Source organism: Rattus norvegicus, chromosome 19 (assembly GCF_036323735.1).
Source record: "Rattus norvegicus strain BN/NHsdMcwi chromosome 19, GRCr8, whole genome shotgun sequence".
Classification (NCBI taxonomy): domain Eukaryota; kingdom Metazoa; phylum Chordata; class Mammalia; order Rodentia; family Muridae; genus Rattus; species Rattus norvegicus.
This window is the reverse complement of record NC_086037.1, coordinates 68185334-68199636: the sequence shown is the minus strand read 5'-3', so window position 1 is coordinate 68199636 and position 14303 is coordinate 68185334. Positions and strand designations below refer to the sequence as shown.

Genomic DNA, 14303 nt, shown 5'->3' with positions numbered 1-14303 from the left:
GACTTAACTTCACTCAGTCCCGTTCCGCTACACTCCGCCGCGCCGTTCGGCTCCGCTCGGCTCCCCGAGATCTGAGCCTGGTGAACGAGGGGTGGAGCGAAGTGGGGAGCGGCCCAGGAGCCACAGTAGCCACTGCTGTGTCGAGAGCCCAGAGTTCTTAGGGTCGCTCAGAACTTGCGACTGGCCCATAAAGGAGGAGCACCCGGGAGGGTAAACTGCCTCGAACTGACGCACGGGCTGTGGCACTTAGAAAACCTCAAAACGTGAGGTTCTTTCCACCAGTCTTCTCGTCGACACTCAGAGTAAGTCCGACAGAATAGCTGACAAGACCCACCTGACCCCCTCTAATCGGTAAACCCAGTTCTGCGCGGCGGGGCGGGGCCGGCGGAAGTGTATCTGGGTCCCTTCCGGCGGTGCGCGGCTCCCACAGCTCCTTCAGCTGCGCACTCCGCGTTCCGGTCTGGAAGCGTCCGCCCCGCCCCTGCTGCCCGGCCTCCCCCGCCCGGCGCCATGGCCGCTGCGGCCGGGGACGGCGCGGCGAAGCCACTGCAAAGCGCCATGAAACTGGCCAACAAGGCCATCGAGCTAGACACCGGCAACCGGCCCCGGGTGAGACTGGGAGGGGCGCGGCAGCAGCTCCGGGAGGCGCTGGGCCCCTGGTGGGCGAGGGCGGGTGTGTGAGGGGATCGACGCTCCCGACGCGCGCGGCCACTTTGTGACCCCGCCCCGAGGCTCTGGGCCGGGCGGCTAAGGGCACCGAGCTCTGCGTGGACCTCGGACAGCTCAATTCGCACTGGGCCTCGGGTTTACTGTTTAATGAGTCCGTATGAAATAGAGAGGAGGTTCTGTTTGCAAAGGTCCAAGATGTAGGTGACAGACGTGTGTGTGTGTGTGTGTGTGTGTGTGTGTGTGTGTGTGTGTGTGTGTGGTCTTGACACAGTCTGTGTAGACTTAATCCAGAAAAGATCGACTGTTGGCTTATTCGTGATGCTGCTATTCACAGTTGCCTTCAAAGGTCATTTGTAAAGAAAGGCAAACACAAAAGGGGTGTGGCCTGTCACTGAGAATGAATGCTAATTAAAAGGATCGCAACCAGGTAGAAAAGCTGGCCGGACCACTCAGAGCTACCATAGGAGAGGAAGACTCACTGGTTGTCCAGTACCCATTTTAGTTTTCTAGGGCATCCTCACAAGACCAGAGTCCTACCTGAAACCCATTTTTAAATGAAGTGCTGAGTTAATTAAAGGTGGGTAATTTGACAACGAATAAAACGAAACACATATAGACCAGAGTGCATTCTGTCTTGAGCTGTCACAGAGCCCAGGGCAGGTGGGGAGTGAGGGGGGGTGGGTGGTGAGGGTCACATAGTTGAAAACTGGAACTCGGTTCGATGGGCTCCTTTAAGCAGAGGGAATTCTTTTTCTCTTCACCTAAGCCAAAAATTGAGATTGACAGATGAGCCCATATCCTTCCCTCAGATTTCAGGAAGTGCTTTTCATAAGACATGGAAAGAATACTAGTCTTTCAGTTGCACAGGAGGGGGACTTTGTTACACAGAGTGGAAAATGGTTTTGCTACTGAGGCCGCTCTCCCAAGCTTCCTGACTGAAGCCAGGCTCTTTCAAGTGGTGGAGAGGAAGACGCTGAGAGGAGAGGTGTGTCCATCTGGGAACGCCTCAGCGCAGTGTTGAAGGAATTCTTTGATTTTTGTTTCTTTTTATTTTTTTCCCCTTCAAGTGTAGACGGTGGGGAATATTCCATCTCAGTCCTAGCTGAACCATCACTGAAGCCTAGAAGGAAGTCTGTCAAAACAAGGAGCAGGCACTGTTGGTCCTGCAGTTTGCACATGGGCATCCCCCACTTGGCAGGTATGATGCAGACACTTGTCACCACTAGCCTGACCACTGTCATTCTCTCCCCTGCATATAGGAAGCGTACATGGAATACCTGAGGAGCATCCGCTACATCTCCCAGGTGTTGCTCGAAGACGTGGAAAACACTACAGGTATTGCCTTCAGACTTGCTACTCCACTCATGATGGCAAAATGGTGGGCTCTTCCCACGGCCTTGCCCACCAGCCAGCACCGATGAGTGTATTCAGACGAAGGGAGGAAGCTGTTTCCTCTTCTTCTGCACCCTGAGATCTTCCACAGGTCACCTGTTTCTTTCCAGCCTGGTCCTTCTCATTAGCATATGATATCATTTTGTAACATGGTGGCATTGCTCTGGATTAGGGGATGGATCATGCAGTGGGCCCAGACACTGCCTGGCTTAGTGAGGGTTTGTGTTCCTGCACAAAACATCATGTCCGGGGCTGGGGATTTAGCTTAGTGGTAGAGTGCTTACCTAGGAAGCGCAAGGCCCTGGGTTCGGTCCCCAGCTCCGAAAAAAAGAACCAAAAAAAAAAAAAAAAAAAAAAAACATCATGTCCAGGAAGCAAGTTGGGGAGGAAAGGGTTTACTCAGCTTACACTTCCACATTGCTGTTTATCACCAAAGGAAATCAGAACAGGAACTGACACAGGGTGGGAAGTTGGAGGCAGGAGCTGATGCAGAGGCCATGGAGGGGTGCTGCTTACTGGCTTGCTTCCCCTGGCTTGCTCAGCCTGCTTTCTTATAGAACCCAGACCACCAACCCAGGGATGGAACCACCCACAATGGGCTGGGACCTCCCCACTTGATCACTAGTTGAGAAAATGCCTTACACCTGGGTCTCATGGAGGCATTTCCTTAAGGGAGACTCCTTTCTCTGTCATAACTCCAGCTTGTGTCACGTTGACACAAAACGAGCCAGCACACTGCCTCAGGGTAGTTAAGAGTGAGCTGCGCAAAAATGGGGACATTGCCAGCAAAAGTGCATTTAAAAGTCCTTGAGGAGGAAGTAGTTAAAGCAGCGCTCTGTACATCTTGGACGGATGTGGAAGAAAATTTTGGGAACCTCTCAGAGCTCTGCCCGGCATTGGGAGGAGCAAAGAGCTTGGGTGTATTATGAAAGAGAAGCCAACTAGACTTGCTAGGGTCAATGGTGAGCAGCAGGGGATGTTCCAAGCAGATGAGGGTAGAGGTCACATAAGGGAAGACACAGTGATTCTGCTGTGCTGCTAGGGCTGTAGCTCAGGTGGGAGAGCCCTTGTCTAGCATGCATGAAGTCCTGGATTTGTCCCTGGCACAGCATAAATTAAGGTGGTAGCACAAGTCTGAAGTCTTGGCACTTAGCAAATGGAGGCAGGGGAATCAGAAGTTTGAGATCATCACTACATAGTGAGTTTGAGGCCAGTCTGGGCTACATGAGACCCCGTCTCAAATTTTTTTAAAAAGTAGAGAATTGCACTGTGAGTGTGTAAAGTCTGAGGCACAAGCAGCCCACTGGACATAGGAACACAGGGATTGCTACTGGCACCAGGACTAGAGCCATATGCCCTGGGGGGACAGGGGTGAGAGGCCTAGGAGTGAGAATGGAAGTCAATGGCACGATCTCTGTGACTAGCTGGTGACTTGGGATGGGAGAGGATACGTAGAGTCTAGGGGGGTGACTCTAGCTTCGATTTCTACCATGAGGGTGAAATGGCTGCCTCCTGTGTCCCAGGCAGAATCTCCAGAGGAAACTTAAGTAGTATCTTAGAGGATAGAAAAAACTTGGGGGTTGGGGATTTAGCTCAGTGGTAGAGCGCTTGCCTAGGAAGCGCAAGGCCCTGGGTTCGGTCCCCAGCTCCGAAAAAAAAGAACCAAAAAAAAAGAAAAAGAAAAAACTTGGAATGACCTGCCATCGTTAACAAAGTAAGGACAGCCTAGGGGAATCTGGGTGTTAAAATGGACATGGAATAGGGGGAAATGTAGTTTATGAGGCATTTGTTGTAGGGGGCGGGACAGGAGAATGGGTGCAGGAGCTTGGAGGACTTAGCAGAGCATGAAGATGTGTGTACTGATAGAAGCGGGCCCACGGGAGAAGGGAGCAGCACAGACACCAGTGGGTCGCCTGTGAGAGACGTCCATGGAAGGTGGATGTGCTCATTGTAGCATCTGCAATGGGGCAAGTCTGTGGTACAGCCAACTAGTAGGTGGTGGCCAGGAGATTCTGTAACACCCATGTCTCTGTGCAGTAGCCATGAGAGCTGCATGGCTATCCCCAGAGGAGCTATGATTGCAAGCAGGTCCAGTGAGGACTGCAGGCCCGACCTACACACTCAGGCACCAGAGAAGGGCAAGTCAGTGTGATGCGTGGCTGTCAATCACATGTGCTTGCCCTGTCCTGAGCCATGGCTCCAAGATGAATATGAGTGACCTTGCCTTGCTTTCATATTTCCTTGTTCTTAGTCAGCACGTGAGTCACTGTGGAAGGACTAACCATCCCCCATGTTCCTTCCCTAGAAGCTGGGGAAACCGTGCCCCCTGAGACCTCAAAGATGCTGAAGCTGGCTGAACAGTGTCTGGAGCGGGCCCAGTCAACAGCTACCAAACTTGGTGGGTACCCAGAGAGGAGGGCTCTTGGTGCCTGCTTTGTGGGCTGGTCCCTAGCCTGCTGACCAGGGTGCTGTGCATGCCTTGCAGGGAAAATATGCCTGAAGCCAGCCATACCTGCAGCCCCTCCCGTGCCCTTGCCCAGCCGACACCGCCGAGTGTGTTCAGATGAAGGGGGGAAGCTCTCTCCTTTCCTGCCCCCTGAGATCTTCCAGAAGCTGCAGGTGGCAGAATCGCACAACTCTAAGAAGTAAGATGGGCAGGGGGGGGGATGTGCTGACGCCGGCGATGGGTTTGGAGCTGGACAAAGTGAGCTTCCCTTGGAGCATTTGGGTCAAAGTGGTTCTCAGAGTAGACACACCCCTTGCCTGACAGAAGCAGGTGCAAGCTCTCTGAGGGAGGGCGTGCCTTCCTCTTTCAAAACGTGGGTGGCAAACAGACATAGCCGTATAGAAGACAGGAGTGCTGAGGTAATGACGACAGAACAGACCTGTGCAGATTTCAGGTAGTTACCAGGCACAGGCCAGACAGCATGGAGGTTTGTTTAGAAATACAGAAAAAGGGCTGCAGAGATGGCTCAGTGGTTAAGAGCACTGACCGCTCTTCCTGAGGTCCTGAGTTCAATTCCCAGCAACCACATGGTGGCTCACAACCATCTGTAATGGGATCCGATCCCCTCTTCTGGTGTGTCTGAAGACAGCTACAGTGTACTCACATACATTAAATAAATAAATTTAAAAAAAAAGAAAGAAAAATAAATACAAAAAAAGTTTGAAGAAACCTGAACAAGAAACTATGGAATCAAAGCTAGCATATAAAAAAATGGAGTCAAAATTAATAATTTCTATGAATATTCATAGAAATAATGAAAATATAATGCCAGGGCTGGAGAGATGGCTCAGCGGTTAAGAGCACCCGACTGCTCTTCCAGAGGTCATGAGTTCAATTCCCAGCAACCACATGGTGGCTCACAACCATCTGTAAAGAGATCTGATGCCCTCTTCTGGTGTATTTGAAGACAGCTACAGTGTATTTATATATAATAAATAAATAAATCTTTAAAAAAAAAAGAAAGAAAATATAATGCCAAAATTTATTTGGGGGGGGGGGGCTGGAGAGATGGCTCAGTGGTTAAGGGCACTGACTGCTCTTCCAAAGGTCCTGAGTTCAAATTCCAGCAACCATATGGTGGCTCACAACCATATGTAATGAGATCTGATGTCCTCTTCTGGTGTGTCTGAACAGCCACAGTGTACTTATATATAGTAAATAAATAAATCTTTAAAAAAATTATTTTTTTAAAACCAGTTAGGGGGTTGGGGATTTAGCTCAGTGGTAGAGCACTTGCCTAGCAAGCGCAAGGCCCTGGGTTCAGTCCCCAGCTCCGAAAAAAAGAAAAAAAAAAAATAGGATGTCTGACACCTTCGTCTGGCCACCTTGAGCACCAGGCACATATTTAGTGCCCAGACATACGTGCGGGCAAAACACCCATACACATAAAAATAAAGTCACAATTAAAAATAAATAGAAACTATTTAGGTAGTTGAGAATGTGGCCTAATGGTACAGTGCTTCCTTAGCTTGCACGAAGCCCTGGATTGGACCCCTAGTACTCCGTGTCATCCCAGTACTCAGCAGGTGGAGTCAAGAGGATCGCAGGTTCAAGTCCACCCTTGAGCTACCTATTGACTTTGAGGCTAGCCTGGTCAGAGGTGGCAGCGTATGCCTGTCATCCCAGAATGTGGAAAGTGAAGGAAAGAGAATCCTGAGCCAAGGCCTGTCTTAGCTATATAGCAAGTTCACAAACAGCTGGGCTATAAAAAAAAAAAAAAAAAAAAAAAAAAAAGGGTCACCGCCCGAGTGCATCTTTAATCCCAGCATTTGGGAGGCAGAGAGTTCAAGTCCTGCACTACAGAGTGAGTTCCAGGACAGCCAGAGCCACACAGAGAAACCCTGCTTCCGAAAAGAAAAAAGAAAAAAGTGCATAGCTGAAAAGATAAAAAAAAAAAAAGGAAAAAAAATCAGCAGGCAAAAGATAAAAATGCAGATGTCATAGAAACAAGACCAAAAAATAAGAAGACAGAAGGCCTAGCATGTTCCTTGAAGCTCTAGAGAGAGAAGAAAGGCAGTGGGGGAGGGGACTGTTAGAAGACGCTACACAGAGACAGTTTCTTACACTAAGGAAAGACACCAAGACACAGGCGCAGAGAGCTCAGTGAACCGGGCGTGGATGGATCAGGCCCTGTCTCACGACTCCCGAGGTACCTGCACCCCACTTGCTCCCCAAGCCCCACCTGTCTGTGTGTGGCTTCAGCACTGGGGCCCATACAAACCTCGCCTCAGTCCTTTCCGTGCCCTTTTGTCTGCTAGCACTGGAAGCTGAATAGACACATCTCTCCTTTTGGCGGGTTGCAAATGGACCTTGCTGTGTGGCCCCTGTAGTGACTTCCAGGAGTTGCATTTTGTTGCCACAGATACGTAACTTATTTCCGTACAAATCCAGACGTCCTGCTTCTCTTGAGAAGCCCCAAGTCCTAGCATTACAAACACCTCTGTTTAGGCACCAGATCTCTAGCCTGCCCTAGATCAGCCTTCTGCATCTCCTCTCTGCCTCCCCACCGTCTTTTTTCCTCTTGGTCTTAGAACAAGGTCTAGAGGGTGTAAGGATGGTTGCTTGGACCTCTAGAACATTCCTAGACTTGACTTCCTGTGCCCGGAAAGCAGCTTGTTGTTATTTATAGGGAGCTAACACCACTGGAGAAGGCCTCCCTACAAAACCAGAAGCTGAGGGCCACATATGAGGCCCGGATGGCCCGTCTGGACCCCAGCCAGGCCATGCAGAAGACATCACTGGTGAGCAAGGTCCAGAGAGGAACTGGTCTGCTCAGAGAAGGGTCAAGCCAGTTGAGGAACGGGCCTTACATCCTCCTTTTTTCCTTAGACTCTGTCTCTACAGCGGCAGATGATGGAGAATCTGGTGATCGCCAAAGCAAGAGAAGAGACAGCATCCTTACAGGGAGATAAGAGTGAGGTCTTGAGCTGAGGGTGGAAGAAGGGCCAGGTGCCAGGTGGGTGAGGGCAAAAGCCAGGTGTCAGGTGGGTGAGGGGAAGAGCCAGGTGTCAGGTGAGTGAGGGGAAGAGCCAAGAGTCAGGTGGGTGAGGAGAAGGAGACAGGTGGGTAAGGGCAAGAGACAGGTGGGTAAGGGCAAGAGCCAGGTGTCAGGTGGGTGAGGGGAGCCAGGTGTCAGGTGGGTGAGGGGAAGGGCCAGGTGTCAGGTGGGTGAGGGGAAGGGCCAGGTGTCAGGTGGGTGAGGGGAAGGGCCAGGTGTCAGGTGGGTGAGGGGAAGGGCCAGGTGTCAGGTGGGTGAGGAGAAGAGCCAAGTGTCAGGTGGGTGAGGGGAAGAGCCAGGTGTCAGGTGGGTGAGGGGAAGAGCCAGGTGTCTGGTGGATGAGGGGAAAGGGCCAGGTGGGTGAGGGCAAGAGCCAGGTGCCAGGTGGGTGTAGGACTATAGGCCTTCCCAGCAGTGAGGCAGTGTCCCCTCAAGGACATGGCCTTAACCCTTCCTCCACTCCTGAGGACCTAGTTAGGCTCGGCCGTCCTGTTCTCCCCACACTTGTACCTTCCTGAGTAAACCCCTTCCTGAACTAATGGCCGCTCTCCTGGCCTTGTTCTGGGTGAACTCATCTCTAGAAGGCACAAACAACCTTACCTGCCTAGACCCTTGGGACATGGAGTGCACTGGCGAGTGTGGAGCAGATGAGGCACAGGGCAGGGTGGAGGCCCACTCAGGTCAGACACTACTGGCCCTTGACTCTGTTACCGTAGCTGCAGCGGAAGATGGAGCAGCGCCGCCTGCGACTTCAGGAGGCTGCCAACAGGTATGGCTCCTCCCTGATGCATAGGCATGCTGGTGCACCTGAAGGGGCTCCCTGGACCCTTAGGGCCATCCCCACTCCCAGCTTGCCTTCCTCCTCAGGAGGTTCTGCAGTCAAGTTGCTCTGACCCCAGAGGAGCGGGAGCAGCGAGCCCTGTATGCTGCCATCTTGGAATATGAGCAAGACCATGTGAGTCGACTCCCACCGGCCCAAGCAGGGGGATGGCAGCCTTGGGATCACATGGGCCTATAGGACTTGGTTCCTTCCCACACCCCAGGACGTCCCACACAGCCCTTGCAGGGAACCCTATCGTGGAGATCCAACGGTGCTTTCCTCCAAGGTCCTCTGTCCTGCAGGACTGGCCAAAGCACTGGAGAGCCAAGCTCAAGCGGAGCCCAGGGGACCTGTCGCTGGTGACCAGCCTGGTCTCCCACCTGCTCAGGTATCCGTTCACAGCCCACCCCCAGCCTAAGGTTCTTCCTGCTGGATGCTGGGGGAAGAGTTAGAAAGACGGGAGATCGGGAGATCGGGGCTGGGGATTTAGCTCAGTGGTAGAGCGCTTACCTAGGAAGAGCAAGGCCCTGGGTTCGGTCCCCAGCTCCGAAAAAAAGAACCAAAAAAAAAAAAAAAAAAGAAAGAAAGACGGGAGATGAGTTAGAAAGGCCGGGGCTATTACACGGGTCCCACTGCACGAGCAGGGAATGCCAGAGGAGTGTGGCAATTTTTTATACAGATGATGTCACAGATGAGGGCATAAGGTGCAGGTGACTGAGGTCGATGAATAAATATTGAGGTCAGATTTCTAAGCTTCAGGCTAGAACGTAGGTTGAAGTACTGCCCAGCTTTGAGGGTGGCTGCTATGGTACTCACTTTTCTTGGGGTGAGGAAAATGTGTGGGTATGACAGGTGCCCACCTGGGCCGACTCCTGAGGGCCATCTTGCCTGCTTTTCCCCTTGCAGCCTTCCTGATCACCCCATTTCCCAGCTCCTGAAGAAGCTCCAGTGTGCAGTATACAGTGCACTGTACCCTGTTGTGAGCCGGGCTGCTATCTGTGCTGTGCCTGCCCCAGGCAGCTGCTCCCTGCCCCCAGAAGCCAATGGCCTCCTAGCTCCTGGGAGCCGGCGACTTCGGTCCTCCCAGAGCCTCTACTGCATGCTCTCCCCCTCAGAGCCCAGTGCAGCCCCGAGAGCTCTGGACGGACCTCCTTCCACACCTTCTATCCCCATACTCCACTCAGGCACCCTGGACAGAGAGGCAGATGGCAGCCCAGCAGGGCCCTCCTCACCCCTGGTGGGTGCTTTACCCCACCTGCCAGACAAGGACAGCTCCTTTGAGGACCTGGAACAGTTTTTGGCTATGTCTGAGCCACAGACCCCAGGAGCAAAGAGGGAGCCCTTGCTGGAATGTCTGAAGAGCACAGTAAAGGACATTCACAATGCCATCGGTGAGCCTGCAGGGACCAACACAGGACCTGCTCCAGCTGCACCTGCCAGCCCTCAAGTGCTGCCCGGGACAGCAAGGATCTCTGCCCACCCACCCACAGGAGCCAGCATTCAGCCCAGAGGAGCAGGCCCTAGCCTACCTTAGTGCCTCAGACAGTGGGCGGAGCCGGTGTGGGAGCTGGGGATGCGGTGCCTTTGATTACAAAGGTGGCCTGGCTGTGCCTACTCCAAGGCTTCTAGGCATTATATGAGCCAGAGGAGGCCTTAACAGCCTGGGGCCTTACTCGAAACTCTAAAGTTTCTGGATTTGTGTAAATTTAGAAGCCAGTCCTTTCAGAAGGGGTCATCCACCCCTCCCTTTGGCAGATCCTTTAGCTGCTTGGGAGCCCAAGTCAACCTCAGGGAAGAAGACCTAAGACCTGGCCCCAGCAAGGGGAGGGTTTGAGAGGCTGAGCAAGTAGGGTGACCAGGTAGAACCCCAAGGCCTAGGTGCTGTCGCTCAGCTCGACAGGAGCTGGATCTGGTGACCAGGGCACCTTGACTTGAACTCAGAGCTTCTAGAGTGGTGGGGCAGGCAATAGCACATTTGGACATTCCACACTCTGCTCCTGGCAGACAGACTGCTCTCGCTGACCCTATTGGCCTTCGAAAGCCTGAATACAGCCACCTGCAAAGACCGCTGCCTGGCATGCATCGAGGAGCCCTTCTTCTCCCCACTGTGGCCCCTGCTGCTAGCCCTCTACAGGTACTGTCCCCAGCCTAGCTTGACATCCCCATGAGCTGGAGTCCCCATCTTAGTCTCCCAATGGCTTGTCCGATCCTGAGGCCATCCTCAGGTGTTGCAAGTTTGCTCTGTCCACCTATCTGTCTAGGGACACTCTCTCTGTTTGTTCAAATACCTGAGCAGCTCTTCTCGGACAAGTGCCAGAGATCCCCAGCTGTAACCCTGCATGACTCTGGAATGTGTGTCTGTGATGCCTGAGCCTGGTCTCTCTGCTTTAGGAGTGTGCACCGTACCCGGGAGGCTGCTGTGAGCAGGAGCATGGAGCTGTACAGGAACGCACTCCCTACAGCCCTTGGCATCCCCACCAAGCTCCTCCCATGCGTCCCTGAGGCTCAAGCCTCCACCTACCCCTACTGCACTGCAGCCCAGGAACTGGGGCTGCTGGTCTTGGAGAGCTGCCCTCAGAAGAAGCTGGAGTGCATCGGTGCGGGGATCTGAGGGCCCAGAGGTTTGAGAGGTGGAAGGCGGGGCATACCTTCCCTGCTAGCCTACAAGCCCGTCACTAAGCAGATACGGGCAGTGCCCTTCAGCTTTCTCCAGTCCTGCACTGTCAGGAGAGATTGGGCAGTACTAGGAGACTACTGGATGTAGGAAACACCATAGTCTCCCGCACAGCGGGTCCTTCAAGTCTTCCGCCCTTGGCAAATACTCTTTCACTATGTCACACCCGCTGAAGCCATTTTTCTGTTCCACAGTGCGGACTCTGCGGGTCATCTGCATCTGTGCAGAAGACTACTGCCGTGCCCAAGAGGCCAGGCCTGAGGGTGGATCCCAGCCCCCGGCTGCTGCCATGTGAGTTCAGAACGGGGCCAGTGTCTGGAGGTATGCTAGTATGTGTTCCTACTGGGACTGGCCGAAGAGGACCCTGGTGGCCCTGCTTCACTTAGAAGCCCCAGATCACATCACCTCAGAGTACAGCTCATGTCTACCAAAGACTTGGGATGGAGACAGGGCAAGAAGGACTCTCACCCCACAACCATGTGTCCCAGTTCATCTGGACAAGCTGCTATTCTAACGAGGCCAAGAAACTCTAGGCGTCCCGGGTCCTGGTTTAATTGGTGAGACAGAGCTACTCTGTGAGAAAGACCTGCCTGGAGCCCCAGGGACATACAGAGGGAGCAGGGAAGGTGCACTCTCAAAGTGATGCCCCTTTTCTGACTAGATCTAGCATGAGGGCTCCTGGCACATCCAAGATGGGGCAGATTCTTCCCACCCAAGACACAGCCCCAGGCTCTGCAATGCTTCAGCCTCCGCCTCTCCTCAACTCAATCCTTTGACCTGGGGTCAGTGTCCCTCATGCTGCTTGCATGAGCTCAGACCTTTGAACCTTGTCCCAAGGACCAGGCTCAGCCTGGACACCTGCTGGCAGGCCGAGGGGCTGTGACCCTGGCCTGTACCTGGAGCTCACAAGTAAACATTAGAGCCAATGAGCTCACCCACAAGTAAATACTAGAGCCAGTGAGGTCACCCGTGCGGAGGAGTTCAACCCAAGAGGAGGAGGGCAGATGCCTCTCACCCACTTTAAGGTTGGGTTGCTATTCATCCTCACCACAGAGCCCTCCACCGCTGCCCTCTTTACCCTTTCTATAAATGAGTTCCCTGGCTAAGTGTTTGCAAAGCCATCCCTAACGGGGGCTATCACATCCCTGTGGCTGGCAGGACACTGAGCAGGTGCAGCTGCTGTGTGGAGCCTTCCTGGCCCATGGGGAAGAGGTCAGACCCAGGCCATAGCCTCAGGTTCCAGCCTCAGGTTCCAGCTGTCCCCGTGCTTCTTGGCTCCATGCTCTTCCAAGAAGCTCTTCTCGTATACCCTAGCTAGTGCAGCTAAACCTCTCCTGAGGTGAGCAAAGGGCCTAGGGCAGAGGTGATCACTTTTCAGTCTCGGACATTTGCTCCTAAGCTTCCAAAAGCATGTAAGTTCACAGCCAAGTAGAAAATCAGGAGACCATACTGCATCCTGCCATTGTGAGTGTTATTTGGGCCCAGTATTACCATGGCTAGGCAATCTCCTGGGCTTGTGGGGCATGGAGTACAAGAATTGTAGCCTGCCTGACCAAGATGGCTCCAGAGAGCCACAGCAAGTGTCCCACTGGGCCCTGGCCCCACTGACCTCTCTGCTTTGCCCAGCAGTGGTGCTGATGACTTGCTGCCCATTCTGTCCTTTGTGGTGCTGAGAAGTGGCCTCCCCCAACTAGTATCAGAGTGCGCAGCCCTGGAGGAATTCACTCATGAAGGGTAGGAAGGAGCCCATGCTAACGGGATTAGGAGGCTGGTGTGGGGGAAGGGTCTCTGTGGGAAGAGCTGGGGACAGAGCAGGGGCAAGGAGGACAAGGGAACCTCATCCCCATTACAAAGCAATGGCTATGATAGGCTGTGGGAACTGTGGGGGCCGTGGCCCCACCATCTCCTTTAGACAGCCGTCTGAGATCCAGCCCTGCACAGGATACTCATCCCCATGCTCGGGAGCCTTCGGAAGATCCTCTGTGGGAGCTGAAGGCTCTGGGCAACATCAGCCTAGGGTAGGGCAGTGTGCACCACAGGGCCATCGCAGGAGCAGGCCTGGCAGTGGGGAAAGGCCTGCCCCAACCCATCTCCCTAACAGCTTCACCTATGGCCATGTCATTGCCCAAGCAAGAAGGGAAGACGTTGTCCTCTGCAGGACCCGGCTGTGCATCTGTCCTCTCAGTTGACATGTGGCTTTTCCCACTTCCACAGGTACTTGATTGGAGAAGAAGGGTACTGTCTGACATCACTGCAGAGTGCTCTGAGCTATGTGGAACTTTTGTCCCGGGGACGGCTGGACAAGTAGTGGTGGCTGGACCTCACAGACCAAAGGAGCCACAGAGCCTCCACACTGTTCTTTGTATCTGGTTTGGGGACACCGGAGGCCAGCCTGCTGTGGTGGTAATCTAGCTTGCCCACCTTCTTTACCATAGATCTGACCTGGAGGCCTAGGACAGTGCCTCTTGGCAGGACATGGCTGCTGAATCAGGCTTGCTCTGTCTTGAGCCTGCCTCTCAAACCCCATAGGAGAAATCTGTAGCTGCTGCTCCTTGGGGAGCCTGCAACACTGAAGGGGCTCCAGTAAACCTGATGTTCTTGTGGACACTGGGCAGCCCCTATAGGGTACCAGCAGAGAAATGGCATTGGGAGCCTTGCCAGGCCAATCTGATTTTACCCCCCTCCAGTCTCCTGAGACAGCCCGTTTGTGTGAGCCAGTGTCTTGTTAATAACAAGTGGGCTTTACCCTGCCCCCGAGTGCGGGTGTAGGTAGTGTGAGGCTATGCTGTTTATTTACCAGGCAGCAACTGCTCTGTTCGCTTTTGCTGGCCCGGGTATCACTGCACAGGCCCGGGATGTGAGCCTTTCTCCTACCGAGGTCCAGGACATCCTGCCCTGGGCTGGTCCTGGTTGGGGACAGTGAACTCCATTCAGGACACTAGCTAACAAATACAGTTGAACAGACTCTTCGGTGTCAGAATCTAAAGCTTAGCCCCTGGACTGATGTCTCCCAGTGGCCACCAACCAACTCAGACTAAAATAAAGAAGTCACTCCATCTAAGTCCATGTGACTTGTTCCTTTACCCACTCACTGGGCAGGTAGGACTCAGGCAACACAGACAGCTTCTGCTACTCCTCTAGAGATCACAGCTGACAGGGTAATGAGGGGCCACAGCCCAAACCCAGACCTTCTGCACAGAAGCAGTATCTCCCCAGGGCTGTTCCCAGCCAGAAAGTTGTGGAC

At 53.4% G+C, this 14303-nt stretch overlaps 1 protein-coding gene across 9 annotated transcripts; it reads left to right on the top strand.

The window, feature by feature from the left end:
* The first annotated feature begins 167 nt into the window (after positions 1-167).
* Vps9d1 (VPS9 domain containing 1) lies at positions 168-14120 on the top strand. 9 transcript variants are annotated; one of them, XM_063278070.1, is made up of 15 exons: positions 168-302; positions 1929-2004; positions 4370-4459; positions 4547-4706; positions 7197-7308; positions 7397-7459; positions 8282-8334; positions 8433-8520; positions 8688-8773; positions 9292-9776; positions 10390-10519; positions 10777-10982; positions 11254-11350; positions 12689-12793; positions 13274-14120. In XM_063278070.1, exons 2-15 carry the CDS (start codon positions 1938-1940, stop codon positions 13365-13367), a joined length of 1836 nt encoding a protein of 611 aa, XP_063134140.1. In that variant the 5' UTR covers positions 168-302; positions 1929-1937; the 3' UTR covers positions 13368-14120. The 9 variants fall into 9 exon arrangements, 7 of the variants coding, with proteins under 7 accessions (XP_063134140.1, XP_063134139.1, NP_001100910.2 ...); XM_063278069.1 differs by having other exon boundaries at positions 4367-4459; NM_001107440.3 differs by lacking the exon at positions 168-302 and adding an exon at positions 393-609.
* Positions 14121-14303: the final 183 nt, after the last annotated feature.

Excerpts from the sequence above, each read along its gene's own strand:
- Vps9d1 (NM_001414938.1), top strand. The coding sequence starts at position 511 with ATGGCCGCTGCGGCCGGGGACGGCGCGGCGAAGCCACTGCAAAGCGCC. Across the intron at positions 2,005-4,366 it reads AGACGTGGAAAACACTACAG|AAGCTGGGGAAACCGTGCCC; the intron begins GTATTGCCTTCA and ends TTCCTTCCCTAG. Across the intron at positions 10,520-10,776 it reads CTGCTGCTAGCCCTCTACAG|GAGTGTGCACCGTACCCGGG; the intron begins GTACTGTCCCCA and ends TCTCTGCTTTAG.